This window comes from Phyllobates terribilis, unplaced genomic scaffold (genome assembly GCF_046119375.1).
Source record: "Phyllobates terribilis strain yellow unplaced genomic scaffold, ASM4611937v1 Scaffold_1__5_contigs__length_1240528914, whole genome shotgun sequence".
Classification (NCBI taxonomy): domain Eukaryota; kingdom Metazoa; phylum Chordata; class Amphibia; order Anura; family Dendrobatidae; genus Phyllobates; species Phyllobates terribilis.
Window position 1 is genome coordinate 483,256,110 of NW_027362761.1, and position 26,042 is coordinate 483,282,151.

General features: G+C 41.3%; 1 protein-coding gene across 1 annotated transcript in view; it reads left to right on the forward strand.

Moving 5' to 3' along the window:
* Nucleotides 1-26,042, forward strand: part of MAP1B (microtubule associated protein 1B) — a 135,022-nt gene that overhangs the window by 74,835 nt on the left and 34,145 nt on the right. Inside the window, exon 3 of the mRNA XM_073679594.1 lies at nucleotides 23,659-23,741. Within this exon, the coding sequence (XP_073535695.1) occupies nucleotides 23,659-23,741 (83 nt within the window). The remainder of the gene's footprint in view (nucleotides 1-23,658; nucleotides 23,742-26,042) is intronic.

The following is a 26,042-nucleotide window of genomic DNA, read 5'->3' on the forward strand; positions in this document are numbered from 1 at the left end:
TCCAAGTTACTGGTAGCAGAAAGGCTCTGGAAAAGCAAAATGACCCTTGCCCCCCAAAAGAAATTCAGAAAATTTTGTGCTCCCAAATCCAAATGCCTATTCTACAATAACTTGTTCTCCAATTGTCAAATAGCGCTCCGTCCCCCCCAGATCTCGCCGTACGGCTGAGCGGTACGATACAGCCACATATGGGGTATTGACACTTTTAGAAGAAATTGTGTGACACATTTCGGCACCATTTTTACCCATTGCCCTGTGTGAAAATGTAAAACCTGAGGGTAAAACATTTTTTTGTGGTAAAAATATAATTATGCTTTTTCACTGCCCAATGGTATAAATTTAAAAATTAAAAAATACTCACTACTTCCCTAGATGAATTCCTTGAGAGGTGTAGTTTACAAAATGGGGTCACTTGTGGGGGTTTCTGCTGTTTTGGCATGTCAGCGACTCTTCAAATGTGACATGGTGTCTGCTGCCTATCCCAGCCAACATAGCGCTCCTTTCTCTTCCGAACCCTGCCGTACACCAAAGCAGTGGTTTTCCCCCACATATGGGGTATCGGTGTACTCAGGAGAAATTGTACAACAAATTTCATGGTGCAATTTCTCCTTTTATCCTTATGATAATGCAAAATTAGGGGATGAAAAACATTTTTTATGGGAAAAATGTGAAAATTTTATTTTCACGGCTCAATATTATAAACTTCTGTGAAGCAGCTGGGGGTGCAAGGTGCTCACCACACATCTAGATAAGTTCCCTAAGGGGTCTAGCTTCCAAAATGGTGGCACTTGTGGGGGGTTTCCACTGTTTAGGCACATTAACGGCTCCCCAAATGTGACATGGCGTCTGCTAATTATTCAAACAAATTTTACATTCAAAAAGTCAAATGGCGCTCCTTCCCTTTCAAACCCTGCCGTGCGCCCAAACAGTGGTTTTCCCTCACATATGGGGTATCGGCGTGTTCAGGAGAAATTGCACAACAAACTTCATGGTGCAATTTATCCTGTTACCCTTATGATAATACAAAATTAGGGAATGAAAAACATTTTTTGTGGGAAAAATGTGAACATTTTATTTTTACGGCTCAATATTATAAACTTCTGTGAAGCAGCTGGGGGTGCAAGGTGCTCACCACACATCTAGATAAGTTCCCTAAGGGGTCTAGTTTCCAAAATGGTGGCACTTGTGGGGGGTTTCCACTGTTTAGGCACATTAGGGGCTCCCCAAATGTGACATGGCGTCCGCTAATTATTCAAACAAATTTTACATTCAAAAAGTCAAATGGCACTCCTTCCCTTTCAAACCCTGCAGTGTGCCCAAACAGTAATTTGCCTCCACATATGGGGTATCGGCGTGTTCAGGAGAAATTGCACAACAAATTTCATGGTGCAATTTATCCTATTACCCTTATGATAATGCAAAATTAAAGGATGAAAAACGGTTTTGTGGGAAAAATGTGAAAATTTTATTTTTACAGCTCAATATTATAAACTTCTGTGAAGCACCTTGGGGTTCAAGGTGCTCACCACACATCTAGATAAGTTCCCTAAGGGGTCTAGTTTCCAAAATGGTGTCACTTGTGGGGGGTTTCCACTGTTTAGGCACATCAGGAGCTCTCCAAACACAACATGGCGTCTGCTAATTATTCAGACAAATTTTACATTCAAAAAGTCTAATGGCGCTCCTTCCCTTCCGAACCCTGCAGTGCGCCCAAACAGTGGTTTTCCCTCACATATGGGGTATCAGCACGCTCAAGAGAAATTGCACAAAAAATTTTGGGGTCCATTTTTTCCTGTTACCCCTGTGAAAATAAAAAAAAATGGGTCTAAAGTAACATTTTTGTGAAAAAAGTTAAATGTTAATTTTTTTCTTCCACATTCCAAAAATTCCTGTGAAGCACCTGAAGGGTTAATAAAGTTCTTGAATGTGGTTTTGAGCACCTTGAGGGGTGCAGTTTTTAGAATGGTGTCACTTTTGGGTATTTTCTGTCATAAAGACCCCTCAAAGTGACTTCAAATATGATGTGGTCCCTAAAAAAATGTTTTTGTAAATTTTGTTGGAAAAATGAGAAATGGCTGGTCAACTTTTAACCCTTATAGCTCCCTAACAAAAAAAAATGTTGGTTCCAAAATTGTACTGATGTAAAGTAGACATGTGGGAAATGTTATTTATTAACTATTTTGTGTGACATATCTCTCTGATTTAAGGGCATGAAAATTCAAAGTTTGAAAATTGAAAAATTTTCAACATTTTCGCCAAATTTCCGATTTTTTCACAAATAAACGCAAGTTATATTGAAGAAATTTTACCACTATCATGAAGTACAATATGTCATGAAAAAACAGTCTCAGAATCAGGGGAATACGTTGAAGCGTTCCAGAGTAGTTACCTCATAAAGTGACAGTGGTCAGAATTGAAAAAATTGGCCCGGTCACGAAGGCAAAAACAGGCTCTGGTGCGAAGTGGTTAAGCCATTCAGAGGTGGACTTGCTGGTATGTTTTGGATCATTGTCCTGCTGCATAATCCAAGTGCGCTTCAGCTTCAGCTTGAGGTCACGAACAGATGGCCAGACATTCTCCTTCAGTATTTTTTGTTAGACAGCAGAATTCATTGTTCCATTTACCACAGCAAGTCTTCCAGGTCCTGAAGCAGCAAAACAGCCCCAGAACATCATACTACCGCCTCCATATTTTACTGATGGTATGATGTTCCTTTTGTGAAATGCTGTGTTACTTTAACGCCAGATGTAATAGGACATACACCTTCCAAATAGTTCAACTTTTGTCTCGTCAGTCCACAGAGTATTCTCCAAAAAGTCTTGGCTATCATCAAGATGTTTTCTGGCAATACTGAGATGAGCCTTTATGTACTTTTTACTCAGCAGTGGTTTATGTCTTGGAACTCTGCCATGCATGCCATTTTTGCCAAGTCACTTTCTTATGGTAGAGTCATGAACACTGATATTAACTAAGGCAAGTGAGGCCTACAGTTGTTTGGATGTTGTTGTGGGGTCTTTTGTGACCGCTTGAATGAGTCGTCGCTGCACTCTTGGAGTAATTTTGATCGGCCGGCCACTCCTGGGAAGGTTCACCACTGTTCCATGTTTTCTCCATTTGTGGATAATGGCTCTCACTGTGGATAGCTGTTTTAAGAGAGGGGGCAATCACTTTTTCACACAGGGTCCTGTAGGTTTGGATTTTTTGTTCCTTTAATTATAAAGACCTTCATTTAAAAACTGCATTTTGTGTTTACTTGTGTTATCTTTGTCTAATATTTAAATTTGTTCTGTGATCTGAAACATTTAAGTGTGACAAACATGCAAAAGAATAAGAAATCAGAAAGGTGGCAAACACTTTTTCACACCATTGTATGTATAGTATATACAGAGTGCCATACTACATACCATAATATAGGATATAGTGTGCACTTGTGTATACACTATGGTACTAAGTATAAACATACAATCAGACACACACACTCAGTTATACTCACCCGCGTCTTCTGCCGTGGTGCTCAGAGGCAGAAAATGCCAATCAAGAACCGGCATGCTCAGTGGTGATTGATCCTGTTTGTACTGCTCATGTGAGCTTTCTTAGTGCATTTGCAGTACAAACTGTGGAAAATTATATAAAACCACACTCACACTATGGACAGCATAAAAAAGCACCTGTTTTTTACGAACTGTTCATAAATCTACGGACAGTTTGCAACCCAGATCATGACAACAGTACAAGCACTACCAATTCTGTACTTTATTAGAAAAGGCAGTTTTTGGCTCAGCTGCAAACATTAATGGTTAGTATAAAAAGAGAATTTAACAGTAAAAAAAGCAAAAGCATTTGTGACGATACAGCTTAAAATCTTAATAAGCCAGACGATTAGATTAGTTTAGCCAAGAGAAATACATTATTTTGTTTAAATTGACTTGTATATGTTTGTGTATTTCTAAAGGACAGACCACTGTTTGTATAACCCTGATTGCTGTCTCCTCTTGGTTAGGTGAACAATGTTGTCTGTTACTATGCTAATTACATATTATACTAAGTCTGCTGAAAGTTTATTTACAATAGCCCCTGTGATACCAACTATATAAATAGATTAGCTAAAACAATGAGAGCTGAGCCATGTGAGTAATGCCCTCCCTAACCCCAACCTGTGACTGATACACAGATGTAAATATAAACAGGGATGTCTGTAGTGCTGCAGACAGAATCAAGGAGGATCAGAAAGACTTTATAAGGAGAATGAGAGACATCCTTCAGGACAGTAGATGGATTGCATGGCATTACCCCTAGACTAGAATCATGTGACAACCAAATCTGTGTCTCTTTGGGTATCGGCCCTGACTGGAAAGATTTGGATCTGCTCCAGTGAGCATCAGAGAAACATGGATATATTTTGGGGAGAGCAGGTTGGGACGAGGAAGTCACCTGGCCCCATGAATATGTTGTTTGGGGTTGCCAGGAGGGACCCACTGGTTGCCTGGAACCCATGGAGACATACGGAAAAGCCAGATTGGGACCCAGCGGTCATATGACCCCATGGAAACTCTCGGAGAGGCCAGGGTAGGACTCTCGGGTCTCCTGGCCTTGTACCTCGATGGACTGCTAGCTTCCTAAGCTTGCCGCTACCTTCTCTCTGTGGGGGCCCACCAGAAGTGTGGGGGGGGGGGGCACTGGTCGAGGTAGTTGGCCCTGGAAGTCCCAAAGTCACAGCTGTTCTATCGCAGGCGGGCAGAGCGGAAGGGTGAGACTGTGTAATGTTGTACGATTTTGGGTATTTGCTGGGACTGTTCTATGTGTTTATTGTCCTATTTTGTGGTTCAATAAAGTATTGCCATGCTGTTTTACCCTCACCCTGTATTGTCCGAGTAGTGTTACGCCTATGGAAGACCCAGGGTCTTCACAGCAGTATATTATACCATGCTGATTATTTTGCTGAACTATAGTTTCTGGCGCTAATAATTACATTACCTCATTGCTGCATACTGCAGGTCCATTAAGCCATGCAGTCCCCCTCACATCTGGGAATATATTCCTTTATGTGCATTCTCACAACACTGATTTCTACTGTGAATTATGGAGACTCGTTAATTATGTATAGCCTTTTAAAAAGGTAAATTCTACTTAATTATTTATGTTTCTTTAGCTGTACACTAAGTGTCGGGGCTAAGTGTCTCCTTCAGTGAAGAACGTCGGTGATCAAAGGACACATTTGTGGTATTCTTAGTAGAAAGTGTTAGTCTTCACTTTATAGCAACTTTCAGTGCTTTGTAATACTACACTCATTTGGAGTGAGAAGACTGTAACAGTAACGATTGTTAAAGGAGGGTAAACAAAATGTAAGCTGCAGAAATAACAAATACAAATGCAGTTTGTTACGTTTTTAGTAAAGTGTGGCCACTCACTATGGCTAGTCACATAGCTGAAACCCCTCTCAACCAATTAATGCGCAATTGTAAAGCAAAATCATTGTGCCGTTGGCTTGCCAGTGTGGCTACCCGCAGCATGTGGACAGCACCCTTAGGGTGCTGCTGTCTTATTTGACAAGAGTTTCACTACTGATTTTGCCATTCTTGCTATTATACATCTAGGTATCAAAACAGAAATAGGAAAAAAAAAGGTTCTGCACAGAGTCTAAAAGGGAATGTGTCACCCCCTGGGTGATATCAGACCTGTACTATGGCCATACTGGTGATGGAAAAGTAAATATATACTTACCTGTAGCAGAGGTCTGATTGCAGAGAAATCTGGTTTTATAAAGTCTGTTTTCCAGAGGCTTGGCGTCTGGGGGCGCCAAGCAAACTCCTCCTATCTGCTTACTATTCCCCTAAATCGCCGCCTCTGTGCTAAATTACCATATTCCCCCTCCCCTGCACGTCGCCTCCCCTCCCGCGCATGCGCAAAGCGCCGCTCCCATGGAGAGCACTTTGTTTCCCTCTGGTCCCATATGGCTGTGTACTGCGCTGCAGCTTTGTATTGCGCAAGCGACGGTGAGTCACTGAGACTTCCGCTCCGCTGGCAATACGCAGCCAAACGGGGCCGGAGAGAAACAAAGTGCGCTCCATGGGAGCGACACTTTGCGCATGCGTGGAAGGGGAGGCATATGGGTCATACAGGTAAGTATAGCTTTACTTTTCTGTAACCTGTATGTCCATAGAAGAGGTCTGATATCGCCCAGGGGGTGACACATTCCCTTTAAAGGGACTGTCAGCACAGAATGACTGTTCAAACCAAGTACAGGTGCTCTGTGCTTTATGATAGGGACAATTATTTATATACACCTTCTTGCCCGATTGGTTTCCATCCATCTCCTCCCTTCTCTGGACCTATGAAGCCAGAGCTGTCAATCAAAGAAGAGGGGGTGGAGATAGCGGGAAAACAAGCATGTAGGAAGGTGTATTTAAATAATTGGCCCGGTCATGAAGCACTGAGCGGCGGGACTTAGTTTGACCATTCATTCTGTGCTGACAGAGTCCCTTTAAGGCCCTGATGCACATTAGAAAAGTCAGCCGAAATGAGACTATAAAATGTAAGAAGCAATTTACACTGTGCATTTCTTAGATACATAGGAATGCATAAAATTTTTTGGAAGCTTCTGGGTAAAAGTCTCACCAGTAGTACAAATGCTAAACGATAGAGTTCAATACAAAGAAGAATGTTCTCCACTGACAGATCCTCATTATCATCTATTTTCTATAAGCTACATTTTTATAATGTATAATACTGGGTGTCACATCTATATAAAATAAAAATGGTTTGTAGAGAGTGATCCAAATTTAGACACAATTTTGGGGGAGTAGATAACCTATTAGGTCTTGTCACCAATAAGGCGGCACTGTTGGTAGTGGAAGGTCTGTTTGGTTGGCGCTGGTTGAAATAATCTATTATTCTGCAGGTATTTAGAATTTAAAGGGACTGTCAGCACAGAATGACTGTTCAAACCAAGTACAGGCGCTCAGTGCTTCACGGCGGGGCCAATCAAATGATGGACAAGTGTTTGGCTCATTCACTAGGAGATTGGTAGTCCGTTTACACAGCACAATTATCGGTAACAAGCGCTTCTAGCAACGTTTATTTCCCAATAATGTGTACTCATACAGTGTAGATGGACCTTTTCTTGGTGCCTGCCTGCTTGGCTCATTAGTGGCTAACACATTTCCATGTATTGATTTATATTGCTTACAAAAATCAAGGGAACACTTAAAACACACATTGGATCTTGATGATTGAAAGGTTGACATTGAAAATTTTTACTGATAAATTCTGTAATTTGATGAGAACAAAATGACATCAACGGTCAAGGGAAGCCAAGATCATCAACCTACTAAAGACTGGATTCCAAAATATCTCAAAAATCAAAGAACACATTAAAATCATGAGCAGATCTAATTGTGGTGAATCTAATGTGACTCAGTAGTGCGTATGGTCCTTAAATATGGTGCATGCTCCTGATGAAGATGTGGATGGTGTCCTGGAGACTCCTCCAAGACCTGTATCAGGACATCAGTGAGCTCCTGGACAGTCTGTGATGCTACTTGGTGGTGTCAGATGCACTGATACATAATGTTCCAGAGGTTTTCAACTGGATTCAGGTCTTTGTTACCCAGGAACTGCCTACTTGCTCCTGGGTATGTGAGGTCGGATATTGTCCTAAACATGGAGGAACCCAGAGCCCGGTGCATCATCATAAACCCTAACAATGACTCAGGATTTCGTACCTGCACCTAACAGTAGTTAAGCTATTCTTGGCAATCACATGTAGACGACCTGCCAAAGATATGCAACCCCAGACCATAACTGACCCATCTCCACGCCTATCATGCTGGAGGATGATGCAGGTAGCATAACGTTCACTATTGTATCCCCTGACTTTTTCACATCTGTCACGTGCTCAGTGTGAACCTGTTCCTATCTGTAGAGAGAACAGGGTGTCAGTGATGACTTGGCAGTTCTGGTATGCTTTGGCTAATCTCAATCCAAATGCATAATGCAGGGCTGTGAGCACAGATCAAACTACATGAAGCCTGACCCTCATGCCATCCTCATGGTGTTTGTTTCTGACAGTTGGGTTAGAAAGATGCACACCAGTAGCCGCTGGAGGTCATTTTGTAGGGCTTTAGAAGGACTCCGCATGTTCCTCCTAATACAAAGGAGAAGATACCAGTCCTCCTCGTGGTGTAACAGCCCATATCCTGCCATCTGATCTATGAAATTGAGACTGTGATGGAAGACGCAGCATACCATCTTGTAGCTCCATCCTTGAGGAGCTGGACCTCCTGTGATGCCTGAATGCATTAAAGGTACATCCTTATGTATGTGATATGTAATAAGGACACTAGAAAAACACAAAACTAGAGAAGAATAAGGAGGGAAGAGAGTAATTGTCTGTGACCAGCACCTGCAAAACTGTTTCCTTTTTGGATTTTTCTTACCCTTGTCTCTCCACATGTTGTCTCTTTCATTTGCACCAAAGCAGGTGACATGGAATCACAATCTCCAATACTTCCTAACTGGACAGATTGACATCCCTGAAGTTTTGTGGTTACAAGTATTCCCTTATTTTTTTGAGGAGCGTTTCTGTGTTCTCAAATCCTGGGCTACTCAAACCTTTCCTTCTGAGGCCTCTCCAGTAGTGGTGTAAGGTTATGTCAGTATGAAAAATACTGCGCAATGTGCCTTTTATTTGTCTCCTGGTGGCAAAATTAGCCAATAAATGTGCAAAACCGGAAATTGCTGCTTCAGTATAAAAAAGTGTGCAGCATATATTCACTTCTGTGAATTCTGTCACCCAAGCTGCGCCTCACAATTTAAGAAACACAACGGCACCGATTCATCAAGACCAATGATTTTCTCGCCAGTCTTGATAAGTAGAGTCAGATGTTCCAGATTCATGGAGAGGCGCACATCTCTTCATGAATCTAGAGCGCCTAAAGAGTGGCGTCGGCCTTCGTGCGCTATTCCAGAAATTTCACTCCAGTCAGAGTGAAGGCCACCGCTCATCATGAATAAGACGATCTGTTGCATCACACCCCCGCCATGCCCCGTCCCAGCTCCACCAATTTTGGCAGAGTTGGAAGAAAATAGTGTGAAAACTCCATGAGTCTTAAAATGTTTCAGTTTTTCAAAACTTTTACGGTACTTTTTAGGTGTAAAAACTTTGATTCGGGGCCTGTCCATCCATCCATTAATATGTTTTTCTGCCTTTTATCTCTTAACAGATGACACATAGATCTGGCACTGCCACCAGCATTAATGTGTCGTCTTCTTTGTTCCTTGCCGCACACAGACAGTTTCACTCAAGGGTATGGCTTAATTAGATCCCACTAAATCCAAATTATGGAGAATAATTTACATTTTATCCTTCTGGATTACAATCTGATGGCAGCTATTAGCACTCAGGCTGCCACTTCCAGGCATTGTGAATTCTAAAAACAGATTTCTCATGCCCTGTGGACTTGTTCTCTTTAACTATTTCCGTGCTGCTTAGACTAATAATTAGCTGCAGTTTCCGGCAGCATTATGATCAATACCTGCTCGGGGCAGAATACCATTATGTAATCTTATGTGGCTGAATTATAGATGTACATAATATAAGAAATGCTTATGTAAGTGAACTGCAGTGTAACTAGTGCAGGAAAAGTTTAAATTGTGTTACATAACATACAACGCATATGTCCTATATATTGGATCCTCTTCCTTATCTCACAGTTACATCATATCAGTAAGTAGCAATTACAACACTGAAATTAGCATTTCTTTTTACGTTGCTATTAGACAGTATGTTTCAAGACATGTTATCTACATAATAGCATATTATTAACCCCATTATAGTCTCTGTACAATGCCTAGATAATGATAGCCTTGCATGGACTCTACAAACACTTTGTAAGTGTAAGTGCTAGTACATCCTACTAAACTGTGGCTACAATGGGGCGGATTTACTATTCAAAAGTTGACAGAATTCTGGCTCAATTGTCATTGTTGGGGAGGGGATGTGGCCTAGCTGGAGAGGTGCACCAGTGAGAGCCCAACTTAAATCTGGCCGAAAAGCGAGCCACTAAGGAACTGATGGTCCAGATTTGTCACCCAACATGAACCACTGTGGTGAAATGCTCAGACTGTCTAGTCTTAGATTACACTGTCTAACTATTACACCGGAATAATACATTTATGCAGATGTCTGCTGATCAAGACCAAAGACATGGAGCATGGTGAGTTATTCAATCCATCAGTAGAAGTTACTATTCTAAATAATTCTTACCTACAGTCTGATTCATCAAAGCCATTACTCCAGCCTAAATCGCTTTGAAAAGTCACAAAATTTTTGAGCAACGCAGAATTGCACTAAAATTTTGCAAACTCTAATATGTTCCCAACTGTTTCGCCCAATCCTGACAAAGCTGGCGGAGCTGGTGCAGATGTGATGCCGCAGCTCATCTAATGGTGAGCTGTATACCATATCTTACTCCAGTCCCTGACTGGAGTTGTGGCGAGGAGCACGAAGGCTCACACCACTTTTCAGAGGCTCCTGATCCATTACGAGGCATGTGACTCCAGCACGTCTCCTCATCAACACTGGCATGAATAACACCGGTCTCGATGAATCTGGGCCATTATTTTAATTATTATTATTTGCTTTCTTTGGACATAGTGCCTAATATATTATACGAGAAGCTAATAAAATATAGCTACAGGACTAGGTAAACTTACAAAAAGCTTTTTTTTCATTAGTATTACCAGGGTTGTCATTTGAATTAGGAGGGCCCCCTAGGTGCCCCGGACTTCATAAATCATCCTTCATCCTGTATATGTGTACATATTATAGGCGTATAGAATTATGGGTTTTATAAACCTGCATTATAATCCCATTATAGAAAAATGTGGCAGGTGGTAGGTGAATGTGAACTCCTATTCCTGTGGCTGTGACAGCAGTAGCACTGGCCCTGAGTATTGTAGATGCTTCTCCACCATAGTACGGTATATCACATCACTCTCAACAGCCTTAGGTATACTTTTATATAACTGCTTTGGATCTTGAGTTATTTTGGGGATTGTCACTCCCCACACTTTGCTGACAAGTGACAGTGTGTAGATGTGACAGCCGATGACTAGGAGTGCTCTCCATCACTGCATATTCTGTAGGAAAAGTCAAGCACAGGGAAAAAGTGATTTCTTTTCTGTGCTGTAAGTATGAAACTCTGTACGCTGCAGTTTTATGACATGTATGTTTAGTGCCGCTCTCTGCAATTACTATATCATTTCGTTATATTTAGACCTGTCCTTTATTCATCTGTTGGTGAATTAGTCATTCATTGATTCTTCCATACAGCCATTTAATCAGATAAATTATAGACACGAGTTATTGTGTCCTTGACCTTTCCTGCACTTTATGTAATTACTCTGAACGGAGTTATACTAGTTCTCCTGATTGATCGGCAGCGCTGACCCAGGTAAATAAGGAGCATCCTAATGCAACGCCGAGCAGGGGCACAAAGCCTCATATTGCTGAGGCAGTATCTATAAATGGAGACAGCAGCCATGTAACAAGGAGGAATGTTCTGAATGGACGACTACTTCTACTCTACTATATTGACTTTTATTGGGATGTACATAATGATATACTTTGTTATAGATAGTCAATATTCAAACACAGATATATTAAATTGTATTTAGAACCTATCTCTTCTTCTGTCCTTTCATGTGCACTGGTGACGAATCTGTTCACCTGATAAGCAAGGAAGCCCCTAAGGTGAGATCGGTAAGCATGTGCCATTGGCGCTGAGTGGTAGTAGTTGACAAGCGATTACTCCTTAACCTGGGAATTTAGACAGTAAATTATATATTTCCCCTAGAAAAGGAAACATCTATCTTCCAATAAGCGTGTGCTAAGAATTAGGTCAATCTTTGCCTACTAAAAGACATAATGGTATTTCTCTCGACCTGATGTATGCCAGCACTTACCTTCCTAATACTAATACATTAAATTCACCCTTTAAGGGGTTTTCCCACGAATAAAAGTTCTTTTTAACCAATAGATCTTGGAATGATAATAATTTCCACAATTGGATGTGTATAAATAAAATGTTCCTGTGCTGAGATAATCTTATAAATGTGCCCCTGCTGTGTACTGTGTAATGGCTGTGTCTGACCGTGCAGGTACATGGCCTGATCATACCACAGCTCCTGGGCAGGGGGGGAAGCAAAAGAATATACAGATATATTACAGCAGGGGATCACAAATGATTCTTTCTTTGAAGTAAAACCTTGTTTTAAAACAGGCAGGGAAATGTTTTACCTCACAAAAAGAATCAACTGTGATCCCGTGCTGTAATGTCTGTATACTCTTTTGCTTCCTCCCCTGCCCAGGAGCTGTGGTATGATCAGGCCATGTTCCTGCACGGTCAGACACAGCCATTACACAGTACACAGCAGGGGCACATGTATAAGATTATCTCAGCACAGGAACATTTTATTTAAGCACATCCAATTGTGGAAATTATTATTATTCCAAGATCTATTGATTAAAATTAACTTTCGTTCATGGGAAAACCCCTTTAACTCTCCTATATGGAAGACTGATCCTTCCTTGGTTCTCTTACACACTAGGCCCCCCCATTGATCCAGTTAATTAGGAGCCCAGCATGATTTGGCTTGAAACACATAAGTGTGCTAGAATATTGTATTTAAAGAGAGATTCTCATCTCGTTCATTTATGGGTATTGACAAGATATTAGAAGCTACTTTAAACCAGAGGGCATAAAGAAAAAAGAACAACAACAGGAGTATATAATAGTTTTTATTGTATAAATAGTTGTGCAATAACATGAATACATTAATATAAAAGCAACACCTCTAGTCCCGCGCTCATGATTGGTGCGGCAACTGCTTATAAACCATGTCTTCCACTCCCCAACACACACCCCCTGATGAAGAAGGGCGAAACGTGCGTTGGGACAACGGGCACATCCTAACACCTATAGTAGTGTAAGTAAGTGCTTTACTTTAATCCCACTTTTGGTTGTCAGACAGTTGGTCTAATTAACTGGGAAATGCTTATCCTTCTCTACTAGAATATATGCACTGTCTTATGTTCCATACCAGTACACTCTGCACAGGATCTGCTAGGTGTATTTGCACAACTTTTTATACAATCAATTGATTTTGGGCACAATATACGTCTGTTGTTGGGTTTTTCTCTTCATGCCCTCTGACTTAAAGAAGTTTATGATATTTATCGAGTTTTAGCCTGTGTTACTGCATGAATGTATCTGTATTGGGAAATGTTTGTGTATATAGATAGATAGATAAGATATGTGCATTGCTAGAGCTGATTGATGAGTCCATAAATTTACTCATTGTTACAGGTCAAATTAAGAAGGTTTTCTGCTTTGGACAAAACCTTTTTGTCAGATGGGTCCTCCAAGCTGATCCCCCAAGCTATATGTAGAGGAAGAAAGTTTAATCACCCTTCCAGATGCAGATTCTTTACTGTAAGAGGAGTGAGATTATGAAACTCTCTGCCACATGAGGCTGTCATGGTTGATTCATTAAACAAATTCAAGTAGGGCCTGGATGCCTTTCTTGAAAAATATAATATATTACAGGTTACAGGCACTAGATTCTGTGATGGGACTTTCATTCATGGAACTAGTTTGATTGCTGTATGTGGACTTGGGGAGACATTTTTTCCCTAATATGAGGCAATTAGCATCTGCATCATTGGAATTTTGCCTTCCTCTGGAAAAACATGTTAGGTTAAAGGTTGAACTCAATGGACTAAATTCTACTTGGGATCTAAGCTGTAACATTTCTCCTTGTGGAGAGTGACATGCCAGGCCTGGCATGTCAGAATGAGGAGATTGACGCCTCACGCATGCTCCTCTGGGAAAAGAAATGAGCAAAACAGTGCCCTTTTCTTACAGACTGTCCTGGAATATCTTGAAGGTTGGCAATCCTGCCCAGGACTAGAGTGGATATTCCATTATAAGAGAACTAAATGTGTAAAAATAATTTTGTTGCTTTTATTTTCTGCGGGGCATCTATTCTAAAAAAAATCACTGTATAAAGTATCAAGATACATATGTATAAATGTCAATGGAAGCTTTGTATCCTGTGTCAAGAGGAATGAGAAAATGCATGTGATGTTTATAAATAAAGAGTCCCCGTGAATGAGAACAGTCTGCGTGTTTCCATGAAGGTCTATTAACATACAACTGTGTAAGAAATAATGTCTTTGCTCGCATGATGTATTGACCATTGGTCTAGTCTTACCTACTTACATGTTGCACTGCATGAGAATAAAACACTGGTTGTGATGGGGAATCCAGGAGTAAAATCTGCTGCTCTTCAGGCAAATCCTCATGATATCATATTCTATATAATAACATAACGCCTGACTTCTAGTCTTGCATTGGGTGTTAGAAGTTTTGAAGCTTTGTCTCCTGTCCATCATCTTATTACCAGTTTGCCGGTGGTAAATGTTCTAAGACAAGGAAACATTTATGCCAGTCTTAACCACAGTACATTGGATTAAACTGCTCTACACTGTAGACTGTAAACCCGCAAGGGCAGGGTGCTCTCTGTACCCGTCTGTCGTTGTTAGTTTGTTCACTGTATTTTTCATTTCCATGTTGTATTTAACCCCTTCTCATGTACAGCACCATGGAATCAATGGCGCTCTAAAAATATATAATAATACACTTATTAAAGGGAATCTTTCAGCAGGTTTTTACTATTTAATCTGAGAGCAGCATAATATAGGGCACAAGGGTCTGATTGCGGGGATGTATCACTTATTAGGCTGCGTGCAGTAGTGAATACAAGCAGTATTTTATTAGCAGGAGATTAACTCTGCCTGACTAGGTCTCACATGCACAGCAGTCCGGCTAATCTGTGTAACCCCACCCCCACCACTGATTGGCAGCTTGATGACAATGCACAGTGTACACAGGGAGGCTGCCAATCAGTGGTGTGGACGGGGCTATTCACAGTCCAAAAGTCTTAGCTCTGCTATATCTACATCAGACAAGGATTCTATAGAAATTGCACCAAGCAGCCGAGTAAGTGATTTATGGCTGGAATCAGGCTTTCTTGCCCTATATTATCCTGCTCTCGGATTATATTGCAAATCCATGCTGACAGAGTCCCTTTAAGAGACACAAGCTTTTGAATGTATTTGGTGCATCATCGCTTGTCTGTGCCCCCCACAGAAATGGAAATCTTTGCCTGCTATGAGCTGGTGCAGGTTTGTGTGATGATTTTGACCAGTTTCTGACATAATAATAGTAATAATAATAATATAGTAATAATAGTGCAGCTGTCAGCCTGAGTGAGCGAGACTCTACATATCTTTATTAAAAAAATAAATTACAAGAGGAAGATGGAATAATAAAAATTCTGAAATTGTAGCTTGGTGTAAATTGGGTAGTAAATCTCCCCTTGTGTGGCTAGAGATTTATGTGTTGTTACTACAAAAAATAATCTGCAGATATAGTTTCTATAATAATCTGCCAATGATCCCTTTAATTTCAATCTGTCAATGGCTTTCAGTTTGATCTGGCAGTGGTCTGTAAACTGGAGTCCAGTGACAAAATAAGGATTATAGTACATAGAAGCATATTATGTCTTTAACGGGGTTTTCTTCTTTGTTCAGCAGTTGACTACTCCGCTGCCTCCCAACTTCCTACTTTTTGGTGGGTGGTGGGTGGTGTTGTTCTCCTGACAGTTCAGACCAGCAGCATGGTTGCACCACTGGACCAAACTGTGCACTCTCCCATACTGATAGTAGAGGCAGCTGTGATCTGCAGCTTCGGAGGAGCTAAGGGGACTGAAGCTTACCGAATCCAGTAATTTGGCCAGGTTCAGGGCAGAAATTACAAACTCAAAAGCAAAGAGCTTGCTAATGCATGATCCTTCCATAGTAAACCGGCCACCTCTAGTATATTGCCGAGGTGGTCGGGAACCTAGACACTGATAAGTAGGGATGAGCGGACCCATGGAAGTTCGGGTTCGTCGGGTTTGACCGAACTTTAGTCCAAAGTTTAGTTTGGGTACCAGAACTGTACCCGAACTTGAACCTGAACCTCATAAAAATTAATGAGAACTTTGGAACTGGAAGATCTCCTTCTCCCTCTCTCCTGAACTGTAAAATGGAGAAGTCCGTGTTTGGAGTTCAGCGCTGGCTAGGTGTCCGGTACAAACCCCGAACTTTACAGTTCGGGTTCGCTCATCTCTACTGATAAGTAAATTATAAAATTATAAATCCCTCCATTATTGAGAAAGGACAGGATTTTTAATAAGAGATTTTAAGCACTATGCAATTTTACCCATTTAACAAAATAAGACAACCCCTTCAAATTCCTAGTAGAGCTGAATGCTCAGATGGAATCTCTTTCTTTTGGGAATATTTCCTAATAGTAAAGTTATGTTTTACTTTTTTTAAAGTTTCGATGGTGATGCTTTATATTAGTCCAGTATTATACATTCATGTTTATTACATGTATTGCATTTTTATCCTTTTCGGCACCCCACAGACCAAATTAGAATTTATTAACTTTTTCCAATATTTCTTTCAGGGTACTGCATAAATCATCCAGCACTGACCTTGAGAATTAATTAAAGGTTCTGTGCATTTCTAGGGCCCATGATGAAATGTTGGTAAGCATCAATAAGTAGAAAAGTAAATCATCTTGTTGGCTGGAGGAAGCTCCAGGGTGTTATATACCCTCTCTGGTGTATGCTCATTCTGAGTGATTTAATGAGGCCTACGATCTTTGATAGGGATAGGTTCTCAATATAAACAGTCCCATAAATTTTTACTTTAGTGATAATAGATCTGTACAATAAAAAGAGTAATAAATCTACTATGTCATAAAAGGCATACAAATAAATGTCTATGTGAAGTAGCTATTTACCATAGTGATGCGGGAGATATTGTAGATTACTAAAGGTATTAAAGTGGCTTTGTCTTAAGGACAGACCATGAATATCAAGTTTCCAGAAAATCTTTTTAACTAGCGCTGTTATTTCTTCATTCTAAGTAACGGTGAGATCTTAAATATTTAAGTACAATTACATACAACTCTACATGTTATTTTATTCTTGTTATTTTGTTCTATTACCTGGTTTATAGTTTATAGTATCCTTACCAAAGTTATGTTACATACAATAAAAACATAATAAAGATATACAGGGTTGCAATAAAAGTAAAGAATAAACACGTGAACAGTAACTTCACACAATGTGCTGCATGAGAACAAAAACTAAAAATGTGCGTCATGTAGTCTTTTAAGTGCAGCATGTTATTAGTTTTCCTTAATGCATGTTACAAAGAAAATCAATATATTACTGTCTTAGACCCATTGTAAAGCGGAAGGCAGCTGGTGTTGAATGGACTCAGGTCTCAAGGGGGAGAGAAGAAAGTATGGTGGTAATCAAGTTAAAAAGCACCGATTCTGTGTAGTTCTTGAAGGAAATGTAATTATATAGTGCACTTTACTGTTTATAAGCTGCGTGTTCACCAGACACCGATAGAACTGGACATGCCATATGCAAGGCATGCTGAGTGTGCAGCTCGGAGAACTTGAATTAAAGGGAGTGAGTCAAGTCCTGTATGCTTATTAAACCAATTACAGTGGCAGGTAAAGGACTGAAACATAACTGTAAGCATATCTATGGGAGAAGTGTAATAGATGAGAAATCAATGGGCAAACCAGTTAGCAAGTGCCCAATAGGAAGTCAAATGAAATCTACTGTTAGCCATGCCTCACGCCGCCCCCTTGTTCTTGATTGATACCGTTCATCCGTGTCACTGTTTCGACTTCGGAAATCTTTTTATTGCGACTTGTGATGATACACTGGATACGTGCAACATATAGTAATTTGCATATGGATTAAAAGTTTGATTTTAAGACTATTAAAGGGAACCTGTCACCAGAAATAATGCTATTAACCTGCAGGTATTTGGTTAATCTGTAGGTTAACAGCATCATTATGCTGCCCGGCGGCTGCACGTAGACGAATGCAGCAGGGAGAAAATTAACTTTATTCTCCCCACCAGCACTCTGTTTCAGTCATGGGTGCGGTGGTGCCATGGGTTCAGTCATTGCTCTGAGTATACAGAACGGCCGCTGTAACCGCGCCCTCGGCCCTGACTGACAGCCGGCTGCAATGTAAAGCCAGTGTCAGTCAGGGTCGGGGGCGCAGTGACAATCAACGCTCTGTATACTCAGAGAGGTGACTGAGCCAGCATCGGTGCCACCTCCATGACTGAAACCGAATGCTGGCGGGGAGAATAAATAATTTTCTCTCTGCTGCATTTGGCTGCATGCAGGCGCCGAGCAGCATAATAAAGCTGTTATCTGCAGGTTAACAGCATTATTTCTGGTGACAGGTTCCCTTTAAACCTCTATCAAAGGCCATAAAGTTATGTTGAACTTTTTTTTTTCAGTCCACCATCCGGTGCTGTTATTGGTTTATTGGCTCACACGCTCACTTTTCAGCTGGCCATAAACATAACTGTCAGCTGTCTGCCAAATGAACATTCAGCCATCTGTACTGACTTCCGAGAAAGGAGGAAGCAGCTGCCAAACTCCTGTAGCTGCAAAAGCTTAGACTGCCTGAAAACAAAAGGATCAACCCTTTAAATTCCAACTGTTTAGTCCTAATCTACCCCAAAATCATCTGTTCATGGAGAGTCACCTTACACATTACATGATTGGCCAATCCGGGTGAAATCAGCAGGTACAGCCTTCTTTTATCTAGGGTGTATAGGGATTTTTAGTGGATTGTCCCAAGAACAAAGTACATTTTAATTAATAGATCTTAGAATAATAGCAAGTTCCACAATTGGATGTGTTAACCCATTATCGTCCAGTGCTGTCAAATGCCAGAACTGCAACCTCCATGGAGTGTCAAAAAATACAAGGTGTTCAGGGCTTAGAGACATGTCTGAGGTAAGGAGGGCTGAAACCCAACCATCACTGAACAGGACACAAGTTGAAATATCTAGACTGGCCCAAGAAATATCTGAAGACAGATTTTCCAAAGGTTTTATGGACTGATAAGATGAGAGTGACTCTTGACGGATCAGATGGCTGAATCAGTAACGAGTGCATACCTCCACTTTGACTGCCAGCAAGGTGGAGGGTACTGCTGTGAGCTGGGATTTTAAAAGATGAGCTAGCAATGACCTTTTCAACTTTTTAGAAGACAATTTCTTCAAGCAGTGGTACAGGAAAAAGTCAACATCTTTCAAGAAAACCATGATTTTTAGGTAGGACAATGCTCCACTGTTTGGCTGCCAGTAATCTGAAAAAATAATGACATGGCTCCTTTCTCATCTGACCTAAACCCTATTGAGAACTTGTGGGCACTTCTTTAGTGGAAGATTTATGGTGAATGAAAACCGTCACCTCTCTGAACAGTGTCTGGGAGACTGTGGTTGGAGCTGTCCAAAAAGTTGATCGTCAACAGATTAAGAAACTGACAAACTCCATGGATAGAAGGCTTATGACTAGTATTGAAAAGAAGGGCGGTTATATCAGTCAAATGTATTTTTTAAATGTCAGGTTGTTTGGTTATTATTCTCACTTTAATTGATGAAAATAAACAATTGAGATGGTAAAATTTACATTCTTCATTTAGTTGCATAATAATTCTGCACATTAATAGTTGCCCAATATTTATGCAAATGTGGCAACCCAGGGGTCCGGTTTCCACAGTGGCATTGCCTCCCTCACAAGAGGTGATGCCATGCCTGGAAGCAAGCAGGGGTCCCCTAATTAGGTTTTGCTAAGCATGCAACACTTTCCTGGCTCCAGACCAGCAAGGGGAGTTCCTCCCCTTGGCAACTGGGATCTGGGGGCGGGGTTAGTTAGACTTAGTGTGAGGAGTTGAAGTGAGGACGTCGACGAGAGAGGAGCTGGGGAGTGGAGCTGCGTGGCAGTTCACCCTAGAAGAAATCAGCACAGAGGAACCGGACACCGGAGTCCGAGGCTGTGGGGCACTGAAGGCCCAGCAGCAGAAACCGGAGGGCAGGAGACTGCAGGTCTCCTGGCCCCATTAGACGCCCGGAGGCTCAGCAGCACCGCAGGGCCCAGCACCGCCACGTGGGAGCGACGCATCAGCAAGGCCCGAGCTGCCTGCCATACGGGTGAGCACAAGGACGTTGTACTCAGGGACGAGGGCCACCGCACAGCTACAAGCAGCAGGGCCAAAGAGATTAGTGGAAAGGGAAGACCTCCAACTTCACCTGGTGAGGAGGATTCTTTACTTGCTTCCAGGCTGCCCGGACTTCCACTTCTAGCCAGTACCCTAGTCCCAGTTTGCCTAATCACCACCAGTAAAGATAAGAGGAAACCGCCATTAAGTTGTGGACTGATTATTGCTGCGCCATCAAACCCTGCACTACAACGCCCAGCAACGCCTATAACATCTACACTGCCCTGGAGCTAAGCTCTACCTGTGGAGAGCCACACCAGCTTTGCTGCACTAACATCAGCTCCAGAGGACCTGCTCCGCAGCGGCGGCTCCCTTTAGCCGCATACCACAGGTGGCGTCATTAACTTTGTACATAAAAACTATAAAATCCCCTTTTTACTGACCGTCCTGGGTCACGGACCGGGTCACCGCCATTGTGACATCTCCCCTAGCAACGACCGGCCCGGCACCGAGTACCCCACGGCCCAGGGGGCGCGTCACATACATAAATATTCTCCTAAGACAAAACCTCACTATTACTTTCTTAATTATTCAGGTTTATCTCTTTTATCTTTTCGATTTGTCCGACAGCTCTGTAGCTGTTCAGTAATCGTTAGCGGATCTTATTTAGTTTTACTGGATATAACACAATCAAATATATGTGGGATCACTGAATATCAAACACAGGTCAAACTGGTTGGATTTCAACACATGAAGTCTATGCACGTTTGGGTGAGATGAACTACATGTGTCTAGAGGTTTGGGTGAAGAGAACATCATAATGATCAGGCAAAAGTTATCTGATGTGTATGGGCAGCTTAGACTGCAGAATTGTGTAATCAATATAAAACATACATACAATATGATCATATGAAAGATGATGAAGCTGCAGCCTGAGGCAGTTCTTAGGATACTAAGTTTTGTCCTTATCGCCTCAAGCTCCATAAATCCATCCATAAAATTTACGAGACATATAAATTCCATGGTCTTTAACCTTATGAAGGACATTACCCATTGTTAGCAACTTTCTAACCCAAGTGATTCATCTACTTTGTGTAAAATAGTATATTGTGCAGAATTATTGGGAAGTTTGTATTTTTGATGATTCATTTTATACCTAACAAGTGTGGCAGGCTTTAATAGCCAATAGTCTATGAAAGGCCGAACACTAGAATAATAGCTTCTGTTCTTAAAGGGGTTTTTTGGAAGTTATTCTCTATTCATAGGAGAGGGGATAACTTCCCGATCGCTGGTTGTCTGACTGCTGGGATCCCCACTGATCCTGAGAACTGGGCCTCTGAACAGCTTAGTGTGAATGGAGCAGTGGTCAATCATGCGCACATAAGTGGCGAAGACCAGACGAACGCTGCGCTCGGCTATCTCCGGCAATCCCATAGAGAATGAATGGATTAGAGGTGCGCTTGATTGATCACCGCACCATTCAGACTGAGATCTTCAGACCTAGGGCTTAGGCTAGGGTTACATGACCAATTTTCTCTCATTCGAGAAAATCGGTCTGATTAAGGCTAATCACACTCTGATCGGACTCTGATCAGAGTTTGATCAGATTGTGATCATAGTGTGATCCAATTTACTCAAATGTGGAGAATGAAAAAAAAAAATCGCCACCTTCTCTCTTCACTGTGTCCGTGAAAATCGGACCGCACTTGGATGACATGTTTTCCACCGACCCATAGACATGAAGGAAAAAGTTGGACATGAGCACAGCCCCGTAGAATAACATGGGAACAAGTGCTGTCCATCAAAACGACGGATAGCACTCGCCCATTTTTACGGTTGTGTGCACGAGCGCTTAGGCCGATGTTGTTCACACCAGTCTCGATGAGGGGCATGGTAGAGTCACAATGCCTGTTAGTGAATCAGATGTGTCTTATACATGGTGTGCGCCTCAGCATCTTGCCACAAATCTTACTCCAGTTACAGACTGGAGCAAGATTTATTGCATAAGATATGCCACAGCTTGTGATGAATTAGACGAGCGGGTGTCACCATGCCCGCCACCACCCACCCCAGCTCCCAGCATATTGCTGTAAATGTTTGGTAAACTGCCAAAAGTCGAAAAATATATGCACTAAATCGCTTTGCATGCAACTTTTCAAAGTGTTTTATGCCAGATTTCTGGTGAAAACACTTTGATGGCTTGGGGCCTTAGTGTGTTTCTACCACAATAGTTAATTTTTGTTAATAGTCTGAGCTGTGCAAATTGACCGCAGATGAACAAAAGATTCACTAGGATCAGCCCAAATTCCAGATCCTGGCTGCATCAAGGGAGGTTTGATCCTTCAAATTTCTTTAGAAGCTTTGGTGTCAAGTGACACTGTTCCTTCTCATTAGAAAAGAACATCCTTTTATTGAAACAGTGCCACCTTTACCCATAGACTGCCTGGTATTACAGCTCAGCGCCGTGCACTAGGCTGATGATGATACCCTGCAATACAACAGGTATATCCAACACATCTCATGGACATTTTCAGCAGTTTCAGAAAAAAGGTCTAACATTCTTCTAACAATGTTTGGTTTATATATGGGATATTATAACTGCCAATAAATATAATCAATATCTGTATTGAATAGAAGCTCAGTGGCTAATGCAGAACCGTGATTCATGCATCATCAGGTCAACATCTTACCCACAAATTATTGTTGTGTCTGGCAATACATTACTGATACACAAAGGGGCTGCTCACTATTTTTAGCAGAGGGTTTTAGTGAACTCAAGTTGTTTTAATGTATTCCCGGATCCCTTATTGTAGTTTTCTTTCACTGAATATTCTTTAAACTACTGATGGCTAAGTCCATTTTTAAGAAGCAGCACAGATGCCTCTCCGGTAGGTACCGTACTTCTGTACCAACGAAACAGGTTCCAAAGTCTCCATTGGGGCTAGATGAAGATTGAGAGGCTCAGCACAGGGAGGACGTCCAACTATAGTCTGTTACAATTTCATATATCAAAAAATTGCCTCCCCTGAACATGGATTATATAAAATGCAATTCCATAAAATTGCTTCTGAGTACTATGATATTTAATGTTATCCTCACTGTGAGAAATGCCAGAATTGCAGACACAGCCATCAGCACGAAAGAGTGTAAATACGTCCAGCCTAGCACTGTTAATACTCCCAGTACTCGCTGGATGTGCCTACAAATGTAGTGCACTCAGACATATAACATATCTGTATTGGTCCTATAGAATCCCGCACCTTGGTGTGAATGTACAATGTTACACATAGGTTCCTTTCACAGATGCGGTGGCTTGCTCTGTCGCAAACTCCTACAATGCCACCGGACACATCCTTTTCTTTTACCGTTGAATATAATGGAAATTTTGGGTAAGAAGTAGAGTTTTTCTTTGACTTCCTAACTTGGCGCTGATTAGATACAGACTATTAATGTGTAATTACTTAAATAATTTTTGTCCTTTACTATTTTCTGCAGGTCAAAAAATCCTTCACCATCGAAGTGATGTTTTAGAAACTGTTGTCTTAATCAACCCTTCAGATGAAGCTGTCAGCACAGAAGTAAGTGCAGTTTTTACCAAGTCCAATGTTTAGTAACTGTATTGATATTACTTATTACTTATATTCCTTCTACGCCGCCCTCGTCCATCAGAGCTGCTCTCTCTGTGAGTACAACACAAGCTCATGGTATTAAAAAACGTTTAGCAGTATTAATTAAAGGGAACCTACCATATGACTCACGCTGCCCAAACAACGGGCGGCATGAATCAGGTCCTAACAGTTACAGCCAAGTATATATTTCTCTGACACACTCTGCCGTTTCAGAAAAAATATAGTTTAAGCATCTGAATGTGGACCATAGCCCAGACTAGTCCTGCTCCGTCCCCAGCCAGCTCTTGCCAGCCCAGGCCCCTCCTGTGCACATAGCGAAAGACCTGTCAATCACCGGTAGCAGCACTGGGAAGAGTCGGCCAGGGGCAGTGCAGGGAAGAGACGGCCAGGGGCAGCACTGGACTACTCCAGTATCTTATTTATGCTGTCCAAATTTTTGGTAACACAAATTAAATTACAGGTTCCCTTTAAAAGGACTGGAGACAATGTACATAAAACAGAAAAACATTGAAAAGCAACCTATCATATTGAATATGGTGTCTCACCTGCAAATAGCATCAAGCCAAAGAGACTGATATATAGCTTTTGCAGGAAAATATTCAGTATAACTTGTGCAATAACTTATACTGTAATAATAACTTGTACATTTTATCATGATATTCATTGTTATGTCTGAATTCTGTCCTCCTGGATTTCCTAATATATCTTTCTAGGTGTATTTATAAGAATCACTATATGCAATATGGAAGTAAAAGCATTATTAGACACATGGATTACCAGCGCTGTAATGGTTAAGAAGCTGGCAATTCTAGCAGACATGCGTGGTTATGTTAGTTGATAATGTCTGTCCATGTTCTGGGCATGCATGGCTTATTGGCCACTAGCGGTTGCGTAGCATAGAGGTCTGGATATTATTATAGAGGCTGCACATTGTGAGAATTTGTATGGAACAGACGCAGCTTGGAGGTTTCCTATTGGAGTAGTGTACTAGCGACATAGTTACCCAGTACAATTTATTACACAAGGGAATTGGAAAGAGAAAGTTTTTGGATGATTATAACTTTTTTATGCGTTATATAGCCCTTGTGTCCATATCTATTATACTGTAATGTGTGGGCATAATTTACTCTATATTGAAATCTAATATGATGTATATGTATTTATTGGTCACTTTTTATACATTTATATACTTATCGAAATAATTACTTGATTTGCATATGGGATGTATATAAGGATTGCAATTCACATGTATTACCATACATAGACCAATATGTTTGAAACGTTGCATGTCTGGTGAATAAAGAGACACCAATTGGATTAAACCTGGAGTGCTGGGTCTTCTTTAAGCTTATGGACTGAGGGTGTCCTGTGGATCCGGAGATCACGCTGCTTTGCATTTAATACAATAAACGATTAAGGAGTGTGCTGCTTTTTCTTTTGCAAATATCCTCTTCAGAAAGGAAGAGGACTAGAATTCCACCTTTTGGGGGTAGCAAGCCTGAAAGTCAATATTCACCTATAAAGAGCCTTGCCAAATAACTTAGGATATAAAGCCAAACTAGACACTCCATTTGTAGACAAGTGTTTTGGTGTATGTGCCCCTCATCGGTGCAAAGCAGGAGGTTTGATTTGGTTACGTGAGAGACCTCTGACAAGAGGGTCTAAGGGAGAACGTTTCCCCTTGTGGAGAGTGCCAAGCTGTCATAAGGAGACTTAAAGATGATGAAATTAAATATCCTCTTCAGAGAAGAAGAGGACTAGAACTCCATTGCCACCTACGTCAATATTGGCCCTTTAATGAGCCTTGCCAAATGGCTTAGGATATAAAGCCAAACCAGACACCCTATTTGTAGACAAGTGTTTCGGTATATGGGCCCCTCATCAGTGCAAAACAGGAGGTCTGATTTGGTCAAGTGAGAGACCTCTGACAAGAGGGTCTAAGGGGGAATGATTCCCCTTGTGGTGAATGCCAAGCTGGCATAAGGAGACTTATAGGCAATGGAATTAAATATTCTCCTCAGAGAAGAAGAGGACTAGAACTTCAGTACCACCTATTGGGGTAGCAATCCTAAAAGTCAATATTGGCCCTTTAATAAGCATTGCAATGTTGCTTGGGATAAAAAAAACAAACCAGACACTCCATTGCCAGACACATGTTTCAGTGTGTTTGCCCCTCATCAGTACAAAGCAGGAGATCAGACTTGACTAAGTGAAAAGTGTCTGACAGATGATCCAAGGGGCAACGTTATC